This window comes from Zosterops lateralis (assembly GCF_965231275.1).
Source record: "Zosterops lateralis genome assembly, chromosome: 7".
Taxonomy (NCBI): domain Eukaryota; kingdom Metazoa; phylum Chordata; class Aves; order Passeriformes; family Zosteropidae; genus Zosterops; species Zosterops lateralis.
This window is the reverse complement of record NC_139767.1, coordinates 4,349,008-4,372,179: the sequence shown is the minus strand read 5'-3', so window position 1 is coordinate 4,372,179 and position 23,172 is coordinate 4,349,008. Positions and strand designations below refer to the sequence as shown.

At 46.7% G+C, this 23,172-nt stretch overlaps 1 protein-coding gene across 2 annotated transcripts in view; it reads right to left on the bottom strand.

The window, feature by feature from the left end:
* Window positions 1-10,606: 10,606 nt before the first annotated feature.
* The window catches only part of ERBB4 (erb-b2 receptor tyrosine kinase 4), a gene marked incomplete at its 5' end in the record, with an annotated part of 578,832 nt that continues 566,266 nt past the window's right edge, over window positions 10,607-23,172 (bottom strand). Inside the window, 3 exons of one of the 2 annotated variants that reach the window (XM_083864953.1) lie at window positions 10,607-19,005; window positions 20,887-21,178; window positions 21,994-22,041. In XM_083864953.1, coding sequence (XP_083721079.1) covers window positions 18,569-19,005; window positions 20,887-21,178; window positions 21,994-22,041 — 777 coding nt within the window. In that variant the 3' untranslated portion in view covers window positions 10,607-18,568. The remainder of the gene's footprint in view (window positions 19,006-20,886; window positions 21,179-21,993; window positions 22,042-23,172) is intronic. The other variant, XM_083864954.1, reaches the window with a different exon arrangement.

Genomic DNA, 23,172 nt, shown 5'->3' with positions numbered 1-23,172 from the left:
TTGAATGACATGAAATCATATGTTTGGGTATATATAATTTTGGTGCCTTCTTGTCTGGTTTTGTGTGTCATTTGAAGGTGTATTTTATATCACATATATACACTTAGGAGAGATGATCAAAGTGAGGGGTTTGGACAATGCTGTTGTCAGACACTCAGCACTCAGGGAGGAACTGTGAGCCTTGGGAAGGCCAGGAGTGGCCCCTCTGCTTGGGGGAGAAGCAGGATTTGTATATGAATTCAGGAATGACTAAAATTCAAAGTGAGGTGACTAATCCATCTGTTCCTACCCAAAAGAAATCCATGCATTGCACCTTTGTCAGCTGTACTCAATTGGTCATGCAGCCTCAGCCACCTGGGCCTGCTCAAACACAGAAATTGTACAGTTCCTTCTTCAGCATCCTCTTCTCACCTGGGGCACCTCTTCCCTTTCCCCATCCCCATCCTCCCCTGTTTGCATATTTCTTTGTTTCTCCAAAGAAATCACTAAGGGAGACAGACCTTTCTTTTCAGCATTGTGCTGGCCATCTTAATCCTCCCCTCAAGCTCTGAAATTAATTAAATGATGCCACGCTTGATTTTAACTGATTTGGAAGCAATTCATCACCCTTTTGCTTGTTCTATTAGTCCAGGCGATCAGCACATTAATTCATTTGTGAGACTAAGCTCAAGGGTAATTACAGAGAGGAAGCTTAATGCCTAAACTTGTTAATGTCTGTAATCAGAACTATTTCCTCAGTGTGGAAAAATTGTTAGACAATTACACTTGGATATGATTGCTCTGCTAGGCAGCAGAGGCTGTGTCAGGAGAGGAATAGCAGGAGCCAGAAGTGAACTATCAGCAAATCCATCTCTTTGCAATCTGCCTTTGGGATCCTGCTCAGCTCACCCCTTCCTCAGGTTTTGCATTATTGCTTAAGTTGAAAAGTCAGCATCCTTCTCTCTTTTTCAGGTTCAGTTCTGTGGGGCACAGGAAAAGAGACACCTCTGCTTTTTTTTTTTTTTTTTTTTTTTTTTTTTTTTTTTTTTTTTTTTTCCTGATAAAAATGTCACTAGCTTTTGCTTCTGGTGTCTTGGTTAATGAGCATGGGGAGGAATAACTAATTTAATAGCTGGAACTTTACTACCCAGTAGAAGATTTTTTTTCCTGTTCAACAGTGCTTTCCAGTGAAGAGATATTTAGGTGACAAACTTTAAGACTGAGACTTTCCCTGTTTTGCCCATCTGGTGGACTCTTCATTTACCTCTTGGTGGGGAAGTGTCCTGACAGGATGATTCTGGCCTTACTTTTGATCAAGAATCCATATGGGCACAGTGGGACCACACAAGCACAGCAAGAGGGCATTAAATCTTTCTGAACAGGGACATTTTCTCTCTCATCTCCTCTTCTGACTGAGCTATCAGTGCCCTCATCTGACCAGAAAGATTCCAGTGTTATGTCAGGTATCCTAAATGTGTCTATTTCCTTCAGGTCCAGCTCCAGAAGGAACTGAGAACATTACAGCCACTTGTGCAAAGTTCAGCTGTAAATGAAAAGGCACCAGTCCAGGATGTCAGGAAATGCCCAGTCTGTGCAATAACCCTGCACAGCCCCTGTGATACCCTGCAGTGACCTCTGGGGATAACAGCCTGGTGTGGGACAAGCAGACACACTGCACACTGCATGAACCTTCCATTGTTGCTGCATGAATCCAAGCACTGGGGCTTTTCAGCTGGGGAGAGATTTTATTGCAGCTCAACCTGGAGGTCCTCCAGTACACAAGGCACTGCACCTTGCAGAAAATCCCATTTGGGGCTATGTGCCCATACACTGATGCTCTTTAAAAGTGATTTTCTTGGTATTTGAGGGAAACTCTCTAGTTGTGCTGGATTGGCAGCATCCTCAGAGGCCCCTGTGTTAGTCCTTAGCAGCAGTCTCAGCCTCCTGTCACAAATGAGGCAGGGCAGGAAATGAGTTTATAATGGTGTATTTTGCAGACATAGTGCAACTGGAGCCAGCCAGTCACAAACACAAGAAGGGCTGTCTGCTCTGATGGTTTTAGAGGCTATCTACACCCAAAGGAAGATATGGTAAATGTAAAGCTTCTGTTGTCACTAGTGGTACACATGAAGAACAAATATTTCCTTTTCCTGAGAGAGGAATCCTCTGCTCTCCAGCTGGACTTGCAAAGCAGCTGTGGCTGTGACCACCTCCTGTCTCCACATCTGATGTGGCAGGACTGTATTAGCACCTCCCTGATTTCTCCAAAGCCCAGCACACAACACAACCCTGCTGGGGTTAAGGTCTAAGCCCTCTCTTAACGGGTGTCTGTGGCATGTCTGTGTTTGCTGTCTGCCATCCCAGTGCCATCCCATCTTCCAGCATCTCACTGCCAGCTTGCCAAGCAGTGAGGGACAGAAGGTGGATTTTGAAAGGATGGTGTGAAAAACAAAAGGATATCACCTCCTCAATGAGTTAAAAAGTAATTCAGGGCAGAATCACATACCTTCTCACCCAGCTCTCAGATCTGCCAGTAGGGAGTGTAAGCACAACAGTGTGTCATGATTTAACCCAAACTCAGCTGTACCTGATGGAACACCTGAATCAGAAGAGTGAAAGTGAGGAAAATTGTGAGTTGAGACAAAGACAGTTTATGAGGTAAAACAAAAGCTGCCACAAACAGGCAAAACAAGGAATTGATTCTTCCCTTCCCATGGGCAGGCAGGTGTTCTGCCATCTCTAGGAGAGCAGGGCCCCTTCCCCTGTAACAGTAACTTGGGAAGACAAAGCCCCATCACTCTGAATGTTCCTTCTTCCATGCCCTGGTTTATATACTGAATGTGGTCTGGTCACAGGCCCTGGGATATCTGTTGGGTTGGGTGGGGTCAGCTGTCCTGACTGTGTCCCCTTCCAGCTTCCTGTGCAGCCCCAGGTGCCCATGTTGGGCTGCAATACATGGGGGTCACCTGCTCAGCAGGTCCCTGGCCTGGGAAGTAGGAGGTCAGGGTTTGTTTGTGGGCTCTAGCACTTAGCCAAAGCATCTCCTGCTGTCTTTTGCCTGCCTTAGGGCTTTAATCCAAAGTCTTTGTGACTTATCTTCTGATAAATTCAAAAGCTTTTAAAATATATTATTCAGAAAGGCCCTGAAGCCTGGGATGGCTGAGTCCATTGTACTGTCCAAGGTTTCCTGATATTCCTTGTGTTGCCCTTGCTGCAAGGAGCAGAAGGAGACATAGCACATCTCTGGTGTTATGGATGTCATTCCTCAAGATTATTCCCAAATTACTGTGGATACCATTAGAAACTATTGAATAATAGCTTCTAAAATATCCACCTACTCCTCCTCTTTTTGTCTTTATTAAAAGCTAAAGAATATTTCTAATGTGACAGGAAACACGCTCCATTGTTTCTCCATTCTGTTTGACTGAAGTGAAGCAGCTTCCCTGCACAAAGGGACCCACTGAATAATTTGCTATTCTGAGCTCTGACAATTTTGGAGCCTAACTTATTTTAACTATTGCAGTTTCAGAGAGCCACCTGGTAAAGCTCCTCCATGCCATTAAAGCTCAGTGCGGTTTTGCCCCACTTACCAAGAAAGACCCAGAACATACATGGATTCCAAGGAAATACACAATCCAATCAGCTGAATCATTGATGAGATCAGTGTCTCCACTCCGTCATCTCTGCCACATTTGGTGGTTGGATGCTTTGAAATCTTTCTGCTCACCAGACTGCAGTAACCTCCAGGACACTTTTGGCCAGGGTGCTGGGATAACAGGTGTAATAAGAAACAAAAAAAGTTGCCCAGGAAACCTTAGAACCAGACACCACACTCTTGTGGTGCCAACTAACCCTGCTGAGCCCTGCTGTGCCCACTGGGGCTGTCCCTAGGGTTGGGGGCAAGGCACCAGCATCCCCTTGGGATGGGATGTGTCCCCATGTGTCACTGTGGCAGGCTGTGCTCCCTGACCCCTCCATCCCACCTGCAGGGTTCAGGGACAGCTGCTGATGCTCTCCCACAAGAGGTGATGGGAGGTGAAAGCCAAGCTGCTGTGTGGATACAGGTAGCTTGGAGCAGTGAGGTTTTGCTGATAACAAACTAGTGAGTGTCACCCTGATTCAGGAGGTGATGATGCCTTGGGAAGGCTGACCTGGAACAGAGACTGGACAGAGCTAGAGAGTAAAGCAGGCATTTATTGAAAGGCCTCCAGGATCCACCTTGGGCAGGACAGGATCCTGGCCAGGGCTATACCTCAGGTTGACCCAAAAAAGGTTGGTCACAAAATGGACAGCTGGTCACAATATCTCACATTTTTATAAATTTTAGTTCATTTGCATATTGGGGTTTAATTGTCCAATTACAGCTTCAGGTTATGAAATCCTATCCTTCTTGTTTCTATCTTCAGTCCCCCATTGTTTGTGCTTTTGGGCCTGAAAACTTGTAACCATTGTTCTTGGTCTGCAGCAGGAAAAGGATATGTTTTGTCTCCCTACTCTGTGAAGAGCTGACTGATACTTAATATGAGGCTCAGAACTGCACCCCTGGGCACCACAGAATCTGAAGAACATGAAAGCTGAAACTTAAGGCATCACCAAGAGCTTGGTCTTGCCACCCTGGCTGGGACACAGTGGGTGGAGGCAGACCCCTGCAGCACTGGCGTTTACAGCCTCAGGTGTTTCAGCCTCTGTGCTGGGACACAAATAGCTGCTCTTAATCATTTACATGACCAATGCCTGGCTTTGATCCACCTGCAAACTTCTTTGTAAATTTGTGTGTGACATTAGGCCCATCAGTGTGGGGAGACAGGTGGAGATAGTGCTGAAGGCAATCTTGCCCCTGATCCATTGCAGCTGTGTTAATTACCAAAGAGTGGGAACAGCTGTGCTCTCCCGACTATGGGTGTGATAAAGAGTGAGTTGGCTGATAGAGGGTCAGTTGGAGCCTGCTGGCTGTGCTGTGAGGAGAGAGAGAGGGAGGGAGAGACAGACAGACAGACAGGCAGGCAGGAGGTCCTGTGACGGACAGACAGAGTAGGTGGCTGTGCTAGGGACAGGAAGAAGGAGCCAGCTGGAACTGCAGAAGGGAGAGAGAAGAAGGAGGGAAAGAGCCCAAGCTGTGTTGAGCTGCCATGGGAAACTACACAGAAAAGGTATGAAAGACTTCTAGATAACAGGTTGCTGATGCTTGAAGCTTTCTGAAGTTTTATGGAAGCACTTGGTGTTGTGTCTGTCTCTGTGACATATCAGAAACTCCTTGCTCACAGATTTTGGTTGCCACTGGGTATGGTTCACAGAATCAGAAACCACTAGGAACAGTAAAATCCCTAGCACTGAGTTATTTTTCCATGTCACATATCTGTGTGTGCTGAAGTGGTCACATAGCCACTGTGGCATTGGTACAGAAATAGGGCTAAAACCAGCTGGAGAGCACAGGACTGTGGGGAGGGGAGTGGCAGCACATCTGAGGTCTGCTCCAGATGAATGATCCATCTCCCGAGCCTCACTGGTCTGCACAGCTTTGCCCTTACCACAGCTGCCTTGATGAGCACACCCACAGCACACTCGGTGTCCCATACTGATGTGTCTGCCTGCTCTGTCCTCTGAGGTCAGTGAGTGCATGAGGGGGTCAGGCAGGGTCAGCTCATAGTTCTGCTGCCCTTGAGGACTTGGGAGCCAGCTCAGGCCATGGTAACTGTGCTGTGGACTAGCACTGAAAAGCTACTCAGTCGTTTCTTCTGCCTTCCATGCACAATTGTTTTCTCCCTTGAGGTTAACAGACACCTTCAATCAAAATGAGAATGTTTTACTCTGCTTTGGAAACAATGCAAATGCAGTGCAAACATTTCACTGTCTGATGCTTGGTATTTCTGCATAATCTGCCAATTTTGCATAGAGCAGATAAAGCAGCAGAGAAAGAAAGTTCTTGCCTCATTTCTCTCTCCTGGCTGAGACAATACATCTAATGGCATGACACACAATCTGTCTGCCCCACATACACACACAGCTCCTGTCTAAGTCTGGCTGATATCATATTTGCTGGGGTCCTCAGAGGCTTTGTGGTCCCCACTTCCTTCCACAACTCCTGGCTGGAAGCCACCACCATCCCACCAAACACTGGTGGGATGCAGCAAATTCAGTCAACAAAATATTTTTCAAACACTTCCTGTTTTCTGCTTCCCTGCTCTCTGTTCAGGCCACTCAGACCAAACTGCACAGCATGGCAGAGCTGGGGTAAATGGCTTCGTTGTGGGCTGGTGCCTCTGCCTCTGTTTTTTTGTCCATTTAGTCAGGGCCCCCAGAAACATCTGGTTTAGCTGAGGGAATCACCCTCCTGGGGGGCTGGAGCATGCCCAGGACACAGCTCCCTGAGACAGGCAGCACCTGGCAGGGGCAAGCTCCTGCTGGCTTTCTCCTCACCTGTAAATCATATCTTACAGACAGCAGTGCAGGCAGGGTGGCCTCAGTGTTCATGTGGGATGTGTACCCCTAAGTAAAGTTTGTTTCCTTTGCTTTGGCTGGGTTTGGGGGTACCAAAGCTCCTTTGAAATGTAAAGCAACGATGTGGCATTCAGCACAACTGGGGAACCCAAATGTGCCATCTGCCATGTTAGAAGGTAATAGAATAAGGGAACAACTCCTCTGTGGAAAACTACTCCCATCCATGGCAAATGGCAGGTGGTTTCCATCCCCAGGTGCTGCTTTGTGTCTCTCAGAGGCAATGGTGTGCAGGATCTCTCACTGCTGGCTGAGCTGTGTTTGAATGGCTGGACCCTGCTGCTGGCAAGCTGGATTTCACTGGAGCTGTGTCCTGTTGGCTTCCCCATGCCATGCTGCAGAGAGTGATGCTTTCATGGTTCAGCTGCTGAGGAAAGCAGGGGCATTCACTCCTGCAGTGCCCAGCAGGACCAGCAGAGTCAGAGGAGAGACATGAGGACACAGCTGCCAAAGCAGCAGGGCATGAAAAGGTTCAGATGCTTTTCAAGGAGTTCAGTTATTTGTTCATCTCCTCTCCCCTGAGCCCATCCCCTCCTTTATTTGCTCCTTGATTTGCCAGAAAGACATGCTGGTAAAGAGGTCTGAAAAGTTATGGTTATTTCTATTCTAAGGGAACAAAGTATTCTCTTTGTTGTTACTTCTTTGTGCAGCTCTGTGCAGGGGGCACAGCAACAAGTGCCCTGTGTGAGAGGGACAAAGCAGATTTCTGTGGTCAGGGCTGAAAGGAAAATAAGATTTCTTCCCTTGTTGCCAAATCTTGTTGATTTGCCAGTGTGTTGCACAAAGCAACTAATACAGATTTTCTTTGCATAATAATAATAAAGGCTTTTCTTGGTGTGGAAAAAGCAGAGGGTAGTGGGGAAGATTTATCATAGGGAGAAGAATTTCGTGGTTGTGCTGGCTGTTTGTCAGCTGTTCCTTCTGAAGCAGTGAGCAGGCATGACAGGTTGGAGCTATGGAGGGGTTGCCAGTTTGGAATTGCTGGGCTGCCCCCTTGAACAAAGGCTCTGGATACACTGGTGAGGGTTAAAAACCCAGCAATGGCTTTTTCTGATGAGGAAGACAGCCTGGAATAGAGGGTTGCAGACAGCATGGAAACAGTTTTTTAAGTATAATAATTTATTTCTTTTTTTTAATAGTCACCTGTAAAGACTCATGGCAGCTCCCTGAGTTGGACTGTGGGCATGCTGGGGGACTTCACCCAGCTGTGCCCAGCAGTATCATCTCTTGGAGGATGTGGAGGCTCCCTGTGGTCTCAGGGCTCTTTTAGGGGCAAATTATTGTCACAGCTGTCCATGACTGCCCACACAATTTGCCTCTATGTGCCCCATTGTGTCCTAACCCCTGTGTCCCATGTCAGATTTCTCTGTGGCTGCTGAGACACTCTGGGTGTTATTGGTGGCCATGGCCTGGGACATCTCCGTGGTGGCTGCACTGGAGGCTGGAGGGGGCTCAGGCTCCAACAGCAAAACCCAGGTGAGTGAGGAGCAAAGGTCTGAGCTGTTGTTTGATGGTTTTGCCTCCTTTCTGGCCGACTTTTAAGATCATTTTTGCCCCAGGAAGGAACAAGCTTTGAGTGCAGAAGAGCAGATTATCTACTTGGGACAGGCTGGAGGGAGCAGGGGATGCACTGATGCTGTACCAACACTCCAAAATGTTCCGAAACTAGGAACCTGCTTGAGGGAAATCTGTGTAGACAGCTAAAGAAAAAAACCAAATGAAAGCTCCCCCCAATAACAAACAAAAAAGCACCACTGCCCCTACACCACCCTCCACCAAATTTTCAAAAGGACCAAGCAAATGTTTCAGTTGACTGAAGCCAAAATGTTCCCAGTTGTTCAGCTGGCAGACATTTAGTGATGTGGTCTTAAAATGTCTCAGGAGGGCACATTTCAGGCTCAGCCTTACTGTGCCAGGAGAGGATTTGCCAAAACAAAGGGATCAGGGAAGAAATCCAGTGTTTCAGGTAAGCTCCCCACTCAGTGCCCTCACAGCCCCATTCTTGGCTGTGTCCCAGAGCCCAGTGCCTGGTACAGCCTGTCCCACACAGTGATGGGCTCCCTGTAAGCCTGGCAGAGAAATGAGGTTGAGCAGTGTGTTAGGGGCAGGTTAAAGAAGCCAAAGGGAAGATTGCTTTTCTCCCTCCTGACTTTTCCTAGCTTCTGGCAGCAGCTTCCAAAATGTTTGCTGGCCTAGTTTTTGAGATATAGGAAATGCTCCTGAACCTTAGCAAGAGCCTCAGCCTCATCAGTGGAGCTGATTTTTGCTTGCTGATGGTTTTTACTTTCCTGTTTTACTTTACATCAGTGCATTGGAGGGCTTGTTTGAAATGAGATGCTCATTTGGCCTCTTCAGTAGCTTTACAGTCCTTGTGTGGTTTGCAAACTGAATGCAAGCTTTTAAGAGATTTGTCTGAATTCTGAGGCTGTTACTGAAATTGGTTAAGCAGCCTCTCCTGCTGGGAAGGTCCCAGGCCTTAACAGAGTTATTACAGTGCCACTGGCTGCTTATTTTGCATTTGGAGGGAGCAAAAGCAATTTCCCCAGTGCTCAGGGCACAGGCTTGTTGCAGAGGGACAAAATGTGCCAGGTGGCCAGTATTGGCCCTGCAAACCTCAGTAAGCTGAACACTGAGCAGCCATGGGCCAGGCTGAAGTGTGAGGATACAAGAAAAGAACTTCATCACTAGTAATACAGCATGAAACTGCTTGTAAAAGCTGAAGTGTGCTTTTCAGTGCCACTTCAAACACCTGAACCCCATGGTCTTTGCCAAACTACTCTGAAAGAGTAGCAGAGGCCTTTAAATTAATATAGTTCACCAGAAAATAGGTGATTGATTTAATATTTCCTTCATGTTTTGGCCAGTTAAGTAAAACCCACTTGGGGGAAAGGGGTGTGTGTTTCCATGTGTGTATGCATGTGTCTTAAAACTTGTATTGCTGATTTCTGAAGTGTTGCTGAAGTTCTATTGTGGCCTGTTTTACTGTGAAGCTCACAGTGATGCCAAATCCCTGCACCAGGCACTGTCTTCAATGCCTGGGGCTCCAGCAGCTACAGCCTTGCAGTGTGTGTGTGTTTCCCTGGGTGCTCTCCAGCTGTGGCAGGGCCCTGTGGTGTATGGCTGGATGGACATGGAAGGGTGGGCTTGCACAGGGCTCTTTCACCTCCCCTTCCCCTGGAAAGCAGGCTTAATATTCCTGACAGCTCTGAAGATGAACGCTTAATTACATCACCCTACCCCGCTCTGAGCAAGTGGTGGTGTTACACACAGCTCCTGCTCCCTGAAGGCAGCAGGGAATGTTCCAGGATTCCAGCACAGAGAACTGTGTGTGCCTGCAATGACCTTTCCAGGCTGCTGGGGATAAAGCATTGAGGCCATTCATGAAACAAAGAGTTGCAATCCAGGGAGACTGGAGTGTTATAAAAATGCGCCTCAAAGAGCCAAATGACCTTTACAGGTTTCTAGCTAAATTTAAAATGCTTTCCAGAGGCCTGGCAGTGTGGGCTCAGCAGCCAGCAAGGCAGACTGGGGCATGGGACCAGCTGGAGTTAGGGTGTGAGCCCAACCCCATGGGAATGAACCTGTGGCACTGGCAGGGAATGCCTCAGTTAAATCTCACAGGTCCGTGTGTGAGTCATGGGTTTGAAAGGAGCCACAGAGTGGGCATTGGACTGAGGGCACCTGGCAGCCCCTGGGGTGGGGCAGGGCTTATTGAGCCCCTCAGAGAGCTGGGAAGCATCTCTGTGTTCCTCAACTCGACTTTAAAATTCAGCTGCCAAAGGCAGAGCCAGCCCTGGCCAAGCTGTGGTGCTAGGGTGTGAGATGAAGGCATGTAGGTGTGGGGTGCATGTTTGCATAATGGGGTTTGTGGTTCTTAGGCTCAGATTTTATGTATGCTGAATTAATGTGTCTCAATAAACATATACATCATTCCCCCACACCACCCTCTATCCCCTCCAGCAATGAAGATAGGGAGATGAATTACCAAGCTCTGTGTGTGTAGGATGTGTGTGTGGCTGCCCCAGCTCAGGGCCATGCCAGGCCTTTCCATGGACATAGGGACACTGTAGCACTGGCAGCACTCGAGCCACCTTCTAAGAGACTTCGCTTGTGCACAGAGAACTTTGTTTCATATTTTATTGAATTTCATTTATATTAAATTAAAAATATATTTCTGACAGATTCATGTAACAAAAAGGCAGAACAGTTTTCAAATTGTTCAGCTGGGATGAGCGTGGGTGATGCAAGGTGGGTTGCAGTCTACATTTGCCTTAACAAACAGATAAAGCTCTACCCCAAGGACCATGAGGAGAAACTCTGGGCTGCACACGGGAGTGGGGAATAGAACCACACAAAGAGAAGATCCACAGGTTTCTTCCCAGCTTCCAAACAAGACAAAAGGGAAGGGGAAAGGAAAAAAAAGAAAAAACCCGAGAAACCATGAAAAGGAGGGAAATTATGCTAAAATATGTACCTAATATTAACCCAGGTCAGTAAGTATTTTAACAAGTGTATAATTCTCAACAGCTAAAATATGAGAAACGAAAGGTTAAAGTAACATTACGCCACACACGATTGGCATACCCTACTGTGTAAGCAAGTGCAGAAAGTCTGAACACACCACAACAGTGCTAAAACACGGAATCACACAGAATGCTGAGAATGGTACTTCTAACCAAAACCAGAAGGTGGGAAGGGAGAGAAAGGAAAGGGGAGGAGCGGCTTAAATCACAAGCAAATTACCTATATACAAATCAACCCTAAGGACAATTATGTTCCAAACAATGGTGTTCACAAGGAAAATAAAAGCAACATTATCCTTATTTACAAATGCAACTAGCTGTGTCTTTAACAAGCTATAAAAATACTATTCACATTTTCAAAGTAACATACAGTAGGTATTGAATTTCTTTTTATTTTTGTATCAGAAAGGCAGCTAACTCTGAATGCATCACTTTGCAAGAAATGAGTGTCTTCCCCAACATGCTGACACTTCTCTTCTTCTGAAGGTACTTCATAAGGCAGAAGTATTGTTGTTTTATGTTGTGGCTCTTTCAGAACGTGGAGGATGGACAGAAACCCAGACCACCCCATCTGTGCTGCTGGTTCTTCTGGGCTGGGCTGTGCTGGCACCATGATCAGGAGTCACCAGGAGCTCAGTGCTGTCCCAGTGTCACCTGCCAGGTGGGAGTCTTTGATTCCAAGGGGACAGTAATGTCACATCCTGGGCCTGAATTTGAGCCTCATCTGAAAAGTCAGTGGTTCAAGACCACTAGGTCAGGAAATACAATTTGGCTATCTCTGTTCTTAGAAAGAGACTTCTTTTCCCCTCAGTTTCCCTTCCCTATAAAAGGACTGATATCTATTTAACAATCCCATCTTACATTATTGAGGAAGTAGCAAAAACCAGGCAAAAAGAAGGGATTAAAACCATTGTGAATAATGCATTGAATGGGTACCAATTTCCACCTTTAAAATGCTATAAAAATTACCATTTTTCTCATTTACCTGCATTTTCCTCTTGCATTACCCCACCATAAGTACCCCCACAAGCAGCCAGTACCTACCTCCCATCCCATGTCCAGAGGAACAGTGCATTTCATGCATTCAAAGTTAGCTACCCCCTACACAGCTGCTCAGTTAATAATCGACCCATTTAACAGCAGGACCAGTTTATGCTACATATGTCAGAGTACCTTACCTCGAAAGAACGGCATACATATCTACACTTAGAAAATACCAGTCACAGTTCTCTACTGTGGTCATCCCAAAAGGGTTTAGTCTTCAGAGTGCTATGGACAATACAGTGTTTCCCACCTAGGAGAGCTTCCAAGGTTGAGCTGGGGACCAAACTGCTGGCAAACTGTGCTCAGTGACAGCCCATGGCTCTGTGTGCCTGGTCACACTTGAGCCAGCAGCCTGAGGGTGATGGGCAGGATGCACCTTCCCCCTGCAGGGTTCACCCACAGCACAGCTGGAGTGTGATTTCATGGCTTTTTTATTGGGGAGGGGAGAAGAACTGGGACATAACTACTCACACTGCCTAACACCTTACAAAGCTCCTCTCAAAACCTCTCTGCCAAGGTCCACAAAGCTCACTTCTAAAATTAAATAATTTATATTATTTAGGAAAAAAACCCACAACACATCCAGCTTTGATTCCTCTTGTTTCCTGCTGGGATGTCCTTGGGCTTCCCCCTCACACCTTTTCCTGTATTGCTGCCACAGACCCCAGCTGGAGGATGCCCTGGGCAGAAGGTGTTCCTCTGGCTCTGGTGATTAGGAGATGAGACTGGCTACAGTTCAAGCCCCACCACCATCAGTCAGACCTGAACACTCACAAAGTTCCCTAAAAAGTGCACTGCATTGTCCAAACTTACAGGCAGATCCCAGCCATGGGTACTGCAGCAGCACCACCAACAGCCTCACCTGCCTGTCATTTCCTCAGGGAGCCTACCATTGGAACAAATCACTATTCCACACAGTGGTAAAATAAAACTGTGCTAAAATAACATTAAAACTAACATGGAGAACATGATTTTTAGACATTTTAGAGTGGTGCTTCTAACCACGTAGCTTTATTTTTTTGTTCTTAGTTCCCAGTCTGAAAGCTCCATTTGTAACAGTGACCTTTTCCACCTTTTAACAAATGCTTGGCAGCAGGCAGAAAATAAAAAAGAGGGAATCCTGCACACACAGTGGTGCTTCACCAAGGCTATTCTGTGGGACACCTGCAGCTCCCTTCTTGATGGAACACAAGCACTACACCCTACCCCACCCAGCCCTGGCTTTCTGAAAAACAATCTGAACCCAAATCCAAGATTTTACACATAACCACAGATGAGCTCTTTTGTCAGCAGCAGAGGTGGAAGACCCACAGGAGTGAGACTATAGCAAGTGACAGCTGGAAATAAGCAGGTGCAGAGACTTGATGTGCAAAAGGCTTTTTGCAAAAGCCTTGCCAAAGGGAAACTGAGGTGACATCATCCCCTCTGAGGTGCACCTAGAGCCAAAGAGTTGACTGAAAACTGCAGGCCTGACTCCCATTATTCTAAAGCCTCTGTTTCACCAGTCACCTTCAAACCAAACATCCTTCCAAGTATCTGAGCTCCACAGTTCTGAAATGCACTTGGGAAAGCAGGGTGGGATCCCTGAGACACCAGCTGTGCAGGGTGAAGGGAGCAGCCACCCCTGACTCATGGGCACTGCCCTGGGCACCTCTGGTGCTCCCCATTCCTTCCTCCCCAAAGGGCTGGACACTGCAGTAGAGTGTCCCTGTGTGTGCTGGTGGGTGCTGCACTGGCTGTTCCTTCTCTAGGACATGCCTGCCAGGCATTCCCATGGTGGATGCCTCCAGCCATCCTGGGGAATTACATGACCAACGGCCTCATTCTGCCTTGTGCCAGTCTCCTCATCTCCCAGACAATAAAGGAGCTCAAACAATCCCATCATTCTGTCAGCTGCCTCCATGATGAGCAAGATCTACACAACACACCATTAAACAAAAAAAGATTTTTTTCTTTAATATCGGATTTTTTATCCCCCAAAACAAACTGTATTTCTAGGCTGACTCACCTCACAACTCATACTTCTCCCCTGTGCTGCCCAGCTCTAGGGAAAAACTATGGAAAAACTGGATCCACAGAGTCAGGGCTGAGCTGCTCTTCCAGAGCTGCCACTTTCCTTCCTTCTGGGCTGGGATTGGTGGTGGCTGAAGGTGAGATCTTTAGTGGAAACAGGTGTCAGATCATTGCATATGAGTCTGGCTGTCAAGAAGCATATTTTTCTACCAACTAAGTGGTACATCCAGGGGTAATACAGCATTTCTTTGTACACAGCCAAGGATTTCAGGGTACCTGAAACCAGACCTACATGGTGGCTCCTATTGCAGATTCATTTCCATCTCTTGCTACCTGAGAGAGAAGACCTGTTTGAAATATAGTTGTAAATACTCTGCTACTACATTTGAGCTGATGGCCATGTAAAAATCCCTTCTGGCTGTTTACAGAAAAAGAAAAATCTGAAAAGATCTGAAGAAGTAAATGTAAAAGTAGTTGGTTTCAGTCAATTATGTTACAGTGAGTCAATTGGCCCCAGCATCTGCTTGCAAAAACCCTCAGGTAGGTAATAACAGCTAGGACAAGTAATACTGAGAGGGATCAGGAAAAAATAAGCTGTTCTCTTTCCTTTAGCTCACTGCTTTGTGCCTTGGACAACAGCTGATCCACACTGGGGTAAAAATGTGCTCTTGAAAAGTTGGTCACTGCTTTCCCATCACACAGGCCAAGACAGGAGCAAGGAGAACATTTATAAACAGCATTCTAAAACCCACAAAAACTCAGTGTGCTGTGTACAGATACTTCTGTAGCACTAGAGAGTGAATTACACCCAAAGGACTCCTGTTGATGTGCTCACCTGCTGCTTTGTGCTGACAACATGCAGTCTGTGTGTGGATATAGGTGCTTTTCCCCCACACCTGTCATAATGCATTAAAGAGCTTGGCCCATCTTTCATCCCATATGAATCCCAGGTGAATGCTTGCCATGATTTTGCCATGTACGCTTGCCCAAGTTCTTTCATCAAGCCAGCAGCAATACCCAATAAGGCAAAGATGTGAGTTAGGGACAGCATTCTCAGATTAAAGCAGCCAAACACTTCTGCTCTCTGTTTCCCTTTCCTTTTTTCTTTAGCTGTGATTAAACTCTTGCAAAGAGGCAAAACCTTGCCAGCTAAGCCCAGAACTTCTCTTCCAGAGGAAAGGGGCAGGGTTCAGGTAACTGCAGCCCTCTGGGTTACTTCACCAGCAGCCTCAGCACCACACAGGCCCATCTGTTGGGCAAGGGCCAGTTTTGGCAACTACAATTCAAACCAGATGCTCAGAAAAAAAAAATAATAATAACAAAACTGTGAAGCTGCAGTGTGTGGAGTTCTCCCTCATCCCAAATCACTCTGTTCATTAAGCCTCTGCCTGTTCTCTGCTATCCCAGACCCCACTAGCATGGCTCTGCATGGCTCATCCTGGCTGCCAGGCAGAGCCCAAGCTCCTGGTCCAGCTTTCCTGCTGCCCCCACTTGCAGGAACCACTGCACTTCCATGTTACTTAATATATTATAGCACACCCACAGTCAACAAATAAAATTAATAAATAATTCAAAGCCTTGTAAGAAATTAAATGTTAAACTGTTAAACCCCACCAATATTTACATTTTGATTACTCCATGGGCTTATTTCTAACATGAGCACTACTTCATTATCAGAGGAACAAAAAGGCCTCACCTTGTGTGAGCAGCTCCATCCCAGTGCCTGGCTCTGGAGGTGTGCCTGCCTCTGCCCCAGCAGCCTCTGAGTTCATCTCTCAACTCCATCATGTGAGCTGCACCAGCATCTCATTTTATATTTTTTCTCCATTAGGAGTTACTCTGTTACAAGACTTCTTCAGGGACAACCCAACCTTTCTCCACCTCCCTAATGGTACTGCAGGCAGCTGCTGAGCTGAACCAGGACACCCACATGGCTGTGCTGGCCTCTGTCTCCAGGCATCCTGGCAGCACTGTCCCAGCCTGGCAGACCTCAGCCTGTGAGCACTGCTGTGGGCAAACCTCCCCTGGAGCAGCCACCCAGAGCCTCATGGCACTCTCTGTGCCCCAGCCCTGCCCAGTGTGTGCCCCAGCAGAGGCCCCTCAGTGCAGGATTGTGTCCACCTACCCCATGGCAGTGCTCTGCTGGCCATTTGGTCCTACCACCACAAACCACCTCGGTACCATTTGACCCAAGATCTCCTTTTAACAGCTCAAAGATCTGTACCTGCTTTCTGCTTTGAGAACCTTCAGCCATGTACTTGATACACACCTGGGTGCAGCAGGCCTGGACACAGCTGCACAAACAGCTCACTGGCTGAACCAGCCTTGTGATCACACACAGTTTGTTTTCCATCTGCAAGGGCAACAACCAAGCCAGGTTTAACATCTCTGCACACCTTTGGCAGGCTGACCCTCAGCCACTCAGCTTCAGGTAACTATTGCTTGTTTCTGACTTTCCTTCCCTAAGATCAAAGGTGGCAAGCTGTTGGAATGGCAGGAACTTAGAGGAAAGTGATGCCATTCCAGCTGCTGGTTTTGTTGCCAGGTTACATCACCCCAAAGATTTCAGCCCTAACAGAACTGAAGCACATACACTGAAATACTGTTGCATCACCCAAGATTGCCATCCACCAGGTATTGTTTCTGCCCTTTAAAAGCCTTGATGGATAGAGACAGACAGATCTCCAAAGGTACCTAATAGTTCCTTAAGATGTTTGGTGGGAAGTAGGCTCACAAATGCTCCTACACTCATGGTCTTGGTGTGCCAGGAGCAAGCCTTGGTTTCTCCAGCCCTTAGGCCTCCTTTCCCAGCTCCATCTGCCCCAGGTCACTATAAATGTCCACAGCTCAGGTTTGAAAGAGATTTCCAAAGAGGAGCAGGTCAGGGGGTGTCTACCTAAAAACTGAGGTTGATAAAAGCAAAACTAAGTGCAAGGAGACTGACTCATACTTATTTACATTTTTGACAGAAAGCTCTGCAAATCATGCACATTATGACTTCTCAAACCTCATATGCACTGTCTTCTGTGCCAGAGTAATCCTCCTTTTAGAAAAATGGTATTCTGTGCTGTGCTGCAAGCCAGAGCAGGACATTTGCCTCCCCTGATCCTTTCCAAGGCTTGCTCTGCTGTCCTTCATAGAGCAGTAGGAAGAGCTGGCTGCTCTGTCACTGTATTCTCTGAAGCAGTCACTGCATCGGCCTCTCAGAAGTGGCAGACATTGTTCCAAAGACTTGATTTGCTTCATTTTGGCATTTCCACAGTCATCCTTTACAAATAACTTATATTTCTTTTTTTAATTTAAAATTATTATTTTGTATTTTGCTGGTCACTTCCATATTGCTTCATTCAAAATCCAGAAAATTCAAATAAAATCAGAGGTTAAGTGCAAACTAACTTTCCAGTGAACCGCTATGTGCGTTTTCTCCAGTCCAGTGTCTGTCTTCCAGTTTAAAGGACCCTTCCCGCCCCACCCCACAGAACATCAAACTCTTCAGTTCTCTGTCTTGTCCTCAGTGTTGCCTGACAGCATCCCCAGCTCCCTTCATGACCATGAAAAAGAAAAAGAGGGAAGAATTAGTGACAATCTTTTGATGCATTTATAGTCAGCAGGTATAAAACAGGAAAGCAAAGCTTTTGGCATACAAATCTTCATTTCTTGGTCTGTTTTTTAACTTCAAAAGAAACATATTGGAGGTGTGGCTTTGTTACTCTCTTCTGAAAGGTATTTTGTGTTTAAAGTGTTTGTTGTGTTGGCACACATACAAAAATGGTCATGTCAGGTACCAGTTCTGAGCAGGAGTCTCTGTGGCTGGGAATTGGCACAAAATCACGGTGTGGCTCAGGAGAAAGGTTTAGCTGTATGTGGGAGTCACATTATCATTTCTTGGAAAGCCACAATGAAGATCTGAATGTTTTTGAAAAGCTATGTTAGCCATTTTCAGTTGCTGGGATAGAAAGTGTTAGAGAAAGAAATTGCATTCTCAATCTCAATTACTACGCTATCACACAGGATATAAAAATTGTCCATTTTTCACCCTGATGGAAATTGCACGGAGATTTCCAGGAATGCTGTACAGACTCTCATCAGCTCCTGCTGAAAGAATCAGCCTTTCTGTGGCTTTCCCTACAGTGTCTGGTTGAATCACTGAGAACGAGCTCAACAGCAGCACTGCCACTGGCCTTTCCTAGTACCAGCTGGCTCCTCTGGGCATCCAACCCCCTGCATCTGCCGGGAGTGGGAAAGGCCAAGCTGTACACTCCTTCTTTCAGTCTCTTTCCTTCCTTCCTTCCAGGTTCCCAACCCAATCTGCAACCAACTCCAAGACATCCTTTCACTTAGAAATATCAAAAATGAGTGAATTGGCAAGAAGAGGAAGCTCATGGGAGAAAGAAAGGGAGGGGAAGAGGGAGGGAGGGAGGGAGGAAGGACGGGCAGGGAGATAGGGGGAGTGAGAGAGTACGAGTGAGGCAGCTAGAAGGGGTTGCCTTTCCACTTGAGTGAGAGCACAGCCACTACACCACGGTATTCCGGTGTCTGTAGGGCGGCGGGGGCAGCACAGTGCCAGGCTTCAGGGAGAACTCAGAGAGGTATTCGGGATTCTCTGCCACTATGGGCCGGATCCGTCCGTTCTGTTTGTAAAAGTATTTTGTGCTGTACTCTTGCAGGTAGTCCGGGTGCTGGAGGGTGCTCCGGGGGGGCAGGCTGTGGTTCCAGTAGTCGGGGTTGTCAAAGGCCTTCTTGGCTTTCTCTGGCAAGTTGTTCTTCAGGTACTCGGCGTTTTCCAAGGTGTTGGCAAAGGTGTTGAGGTACAAGGGCTCGTTGACGTACTCGTCCTCGGCTTTGGGCTGCCCGTTGGGAGCGCTGTGGTACTCGGGGTTGTCCATAGCCTGGAGATCGCCGTTCTTCCGCCGGGAAACAAACGGGTTTTCTTCCACTGGGTTCAGGTAATCTAAAGGAGGATAAAAAATCAGTCAGCCAAGAGTGGTAGTAATCCATCCTTGTAGCATCACTTGGACCTAGAGCACCCTCCATCTCAGTCATGCCAAGAACTCCAGATGGGATCAGGAGCCAACTATGCTGAACACACACTTGTGAAAAATGAAGTATTTACAGGCTAAGCAGACAATATGAGTTAAAACAGATACCTTGGAAGACTGACTTATCAGACACCCTGGCCAACTAAACTCCAGCTCTTACTGAGCCACAGTCCACATGCTCCTCTGGACTTCTCTCACTGTGTGATCTACAGACCAAACACACTGACCGACTTCTGCCCCTGCAACATTGGACCTGTTAGCAAAGCCTCTGTTCTGCAGTCCTTTCTTCCAGAAAACTCTACAGGAATCTTAGTTAAGCCTCTCTGCACAAAGCCTATCCCCAAGGGCTAACTTTTAAGACAGCTTCATTTCTAACGGAACAATTTGCCTGATTAAAAACCTTCCATCCCTGAAGGACAAAAGGCCTTGAAGCATTATGAAAAAAAAAGTAATACAAATGAACTCTGAAAGGGAACAAGAGAGCCTTAGATCAGCTGTAAAGCAGGACTTAGAGCAGGTTACAGTTGCTTCAAATCACTTGCTGTGGATTAACACCCCATTTCCAGCAGCACAGTGCTGCTCAAGGGCTCTGCACACAGCCCCACAGAGTCCTGGTGAAGGGGATTCTCTGGTTTCATCCAGAATGGGGCCAAAACTATTAAAGGCAAAAGTTCAAGACCCAGTCAACACCTTTGAATCCATAGCTAAGATACCACTGAACATGAGGTGAATAGTGGGATCATTTCTTCTTTTTGGTGATGACAGCCAAGCAGTGCTTTGATTTGAGTCCTGCAGCTGGCATGGAACACACAGTGTGTGGCCACACTGTGACAACACTGAGTCTGTGCCCAGGGGGTCAGGCAGGAGCTGCTTTCTCCTGAGTTGCTCCTGCCACATCCCCGAGGGCTCAGGTGGCTCCTGCAGAGCTCTGAGGGTCCCCAGGCTGCACCTGAATGGTTACAGATATGTGGGCTCACACTGAAACGGAACCATGCAAGGGAGACTCCCTCAACTGCTCCTGCTGTGGGTCAAGCCCTAGGGCTCCTCCATTCCTCCACCATGTAACACAAAGGACAAGTGGCTTCCAACAGTAGCAACTTGCCATTTACATTTGCATTTATTAATTTCTTTAAAGCTAATGCAACGCTTTGGAAGCAAATGAATAATGACACATCCCCTTACATCTAAATGACTGCTATCATTATTTAAAGAGGAAGAAATGAATGAGGGCAAACTGGGAAGTGCAGCATGCTGTGCCGGCACAGATTTAGGCAATCTTCCCCTTGCAGGGATGCTCTCTTTAAAGCACATCTTGTTCTTTCAATCCTAGCCTTCTCTTGGGTATAAAATGCCAGCTGTGTGTATCAGTTCTGTGGTAGGTTCAACATGACATTTACCAAGCACAATGCCAGGAATAAGAAGATCAATAAACAAAACAAAGTTGGGACTATGGCTGGCTGAAGATATATCCTTTCCTTGGCAATAACTGAAGATTTGTGTTTGGGTAGGAAGGGGGGTTGGCTTTTTTTCATTCTTCTTGTTATTTCCCCCCCAAAAAAAAGTAAAAGGGGGACTTGCCAACTTTGGCATACTGGCACAATTGAGCATTTTAAAGTAGAAAATTCATGAGGGAAAACCAAATCCCCATGTAAAGGAATACTAATCTGGTCAGAATGCTTCAGCCTTGATGGGTAACTAAATAAAGCCATTCTTTGATGACAAGCTGCTGATGTACAAAGAGAATAAATGCAGCCTGGCTAGAGCAGGAGCCTCTCTGGAAAGGCAGTATTTACCTGTTTTAGGTTTGTCTCGCATTGGTGTCATGTACCCGTCCTCATCCAGCTCTCCCCGCACGACCCGCTCAGGGATGAAGATGGTGGGGTCAGCGCTGTACCTCTGGGTGCTGCTGTCCTCCTTTGCCAGGGTTGCCACCTGTTTCTTCATTGTGCCATTGCAGCAGGAGTCTTCAAAGATCTCAGCTGTGGCCCCTTGAGCAGCTGGGGCTTCTGGAATGATGCAGCCCGGAGCCCTGTAGGGCATCGGCACCTCCGCAGTGTAGCCGCCATCCCGGTACACAAACTGGTTCTGTTGGGAGAAAGGGCACAGCATGGGAAAGGAGAATCCTCAGGGGAGAAGCTTCAACAGCAATGGCTGTGCCTCCTGTGCCTGCCCTGCCACACTGGGCAAGGGGAGCCCTGCCCATGCTGTGCTTCCAGGCTTTAGTGTGGACCCACAAAGCATCTGCCTGCCCAGCGGTGCTCAGTGGGGAGGGAAATGGGGCAGGAAAACTTGGCACCAGGCACGTGGAGGTTGGGCACACACAGTTGTAGGAGGTGAAGTGCTATCTTCTCTTCTATTACTCTGGAAACCTCCCCTGATTTCTGATCAAAGCCCTTTAAACCTCTCCTCCTGACTGGGGATAGAAAGCACAATCATCTCTGTTTATTCCTGGGGTGATCTTTTAGTGTATCCTGTGGTGAGAATCATGGGGTCACCCACACCATGTGCAATTCCATCAGGAAGTGCATTTCAGGCTGGTGGCCTATGTTTGTATTGGCACCTCAACTCAATGGTTCAACTCTTATCAGTATGGATATGCAAGGAACTTCCAACATTGTGACCTAGAGATAGGAAGGAAAGATGCACAGATTCATCCAAGCCTTTTACTTAAATGCTTTTTCAAGAAAAGTTGTCAGAATTTTGGCCATGGGTCCTTAGAGTCTGCACACAAATCCAGGCTGAGTCCAGAGATCTTAACTATTTAATTCTTTATATATACACTTCATTACTTGTTGGCTTTTGGGTCATTTATGAAAGAAAAAGGAGTTTGAAAAAGAAAAAAAAGGTAGTGAAGAAAGGAAGAAAGACTAAAGGATGAAGGCTGAATGTGAAATACTTACTCCTGACATAGGGGTGTAGGCAGGAGGAAGGCTGTGTCCAATTTCACTCTAATAGGAAAGAAAATTGGATGATGGATACATAACAAGAGGCCACATGAATGAAACAAGTCACACGAGCTGTATGAGCTAACTGGGAGAAACATGCACATCAGTCAGATTTTCTAGCTGGACCCAAAATTCAAATTCAGTCAAGGGAAATGCCTCACCACCACCACCAAGCTGTGTCTCACCAGTGTTGGGCAGAGCCACTGATCCCACCTGGGCTCACTGAGAGTGAAGGCCAGAACACAAGAAGGAACTAAGACACTTTACCAGACGTTACTTTTTTAAAGGGAACAGACACCAGCAACACTGAATGCACTTTGCAGCAAGCCTCCAACAGCAAGGTGCTTGTGCAAAAGGATTGTTTGGGACAATTGGGATGGTCCATTTAATCAGGGAACACCTTGAAAACTGGAGATGCTGTGATTACCTCTGAACCCCTCCAGATTTACAGTCCACTCCTAATGACACATGGGCAAGGCCAGGCTACAGTGCAGAATGTGTTAGATAAATGGATAAAAAAAATCTCCTGAGCCTGCCACATGCTGCTTTAAAGCCCTACTGATGGCTCTGAGACACTGCACTGTTGCTTTTTTCTCAACCTGGAAATGAAACTCGAGCTAATTTTAATAAGCAGGTAATAAAAGAGCAGATCTTTATTTGAAGGCCTTCAGGGGCAGTTATGGAAAGATGTCCACAAAAGCCACACTGGGATGTATCACACCCCTTCCATTTACATCTCCCTGTTTCCAAGCAGGCACTCCCACAATCTTCCAAGGTTGGTTCACTGATTCTGGATGAAGAAGGGCAGAGCTGTCTTTGGAGTACTCTCAGTTCACATCTTTCAGTGATGTCTTGAAGACAACTTAGAAAAGCAAGTCTTTTGCCAGTAGGCTTGACTTCTGCACACAGGGCTATACTCCTCTGTCAGTGAAAGTTTCCAAGATTAGCAGCTTAAAGAAGTACTGCTCTAGGATGGCCACATTATGTGTCTGTGGGCTCTGCTCCATCCTCTGCACAAAAGGCTAAACCAACTGTCTTATCTTTAGCTCTTCTTGGCTGTAACTCTAATATTTAAATACATGCTCTGCAACTATAACAACAACTACAACAACACAGCAAAAGGTCCTCTTAGCC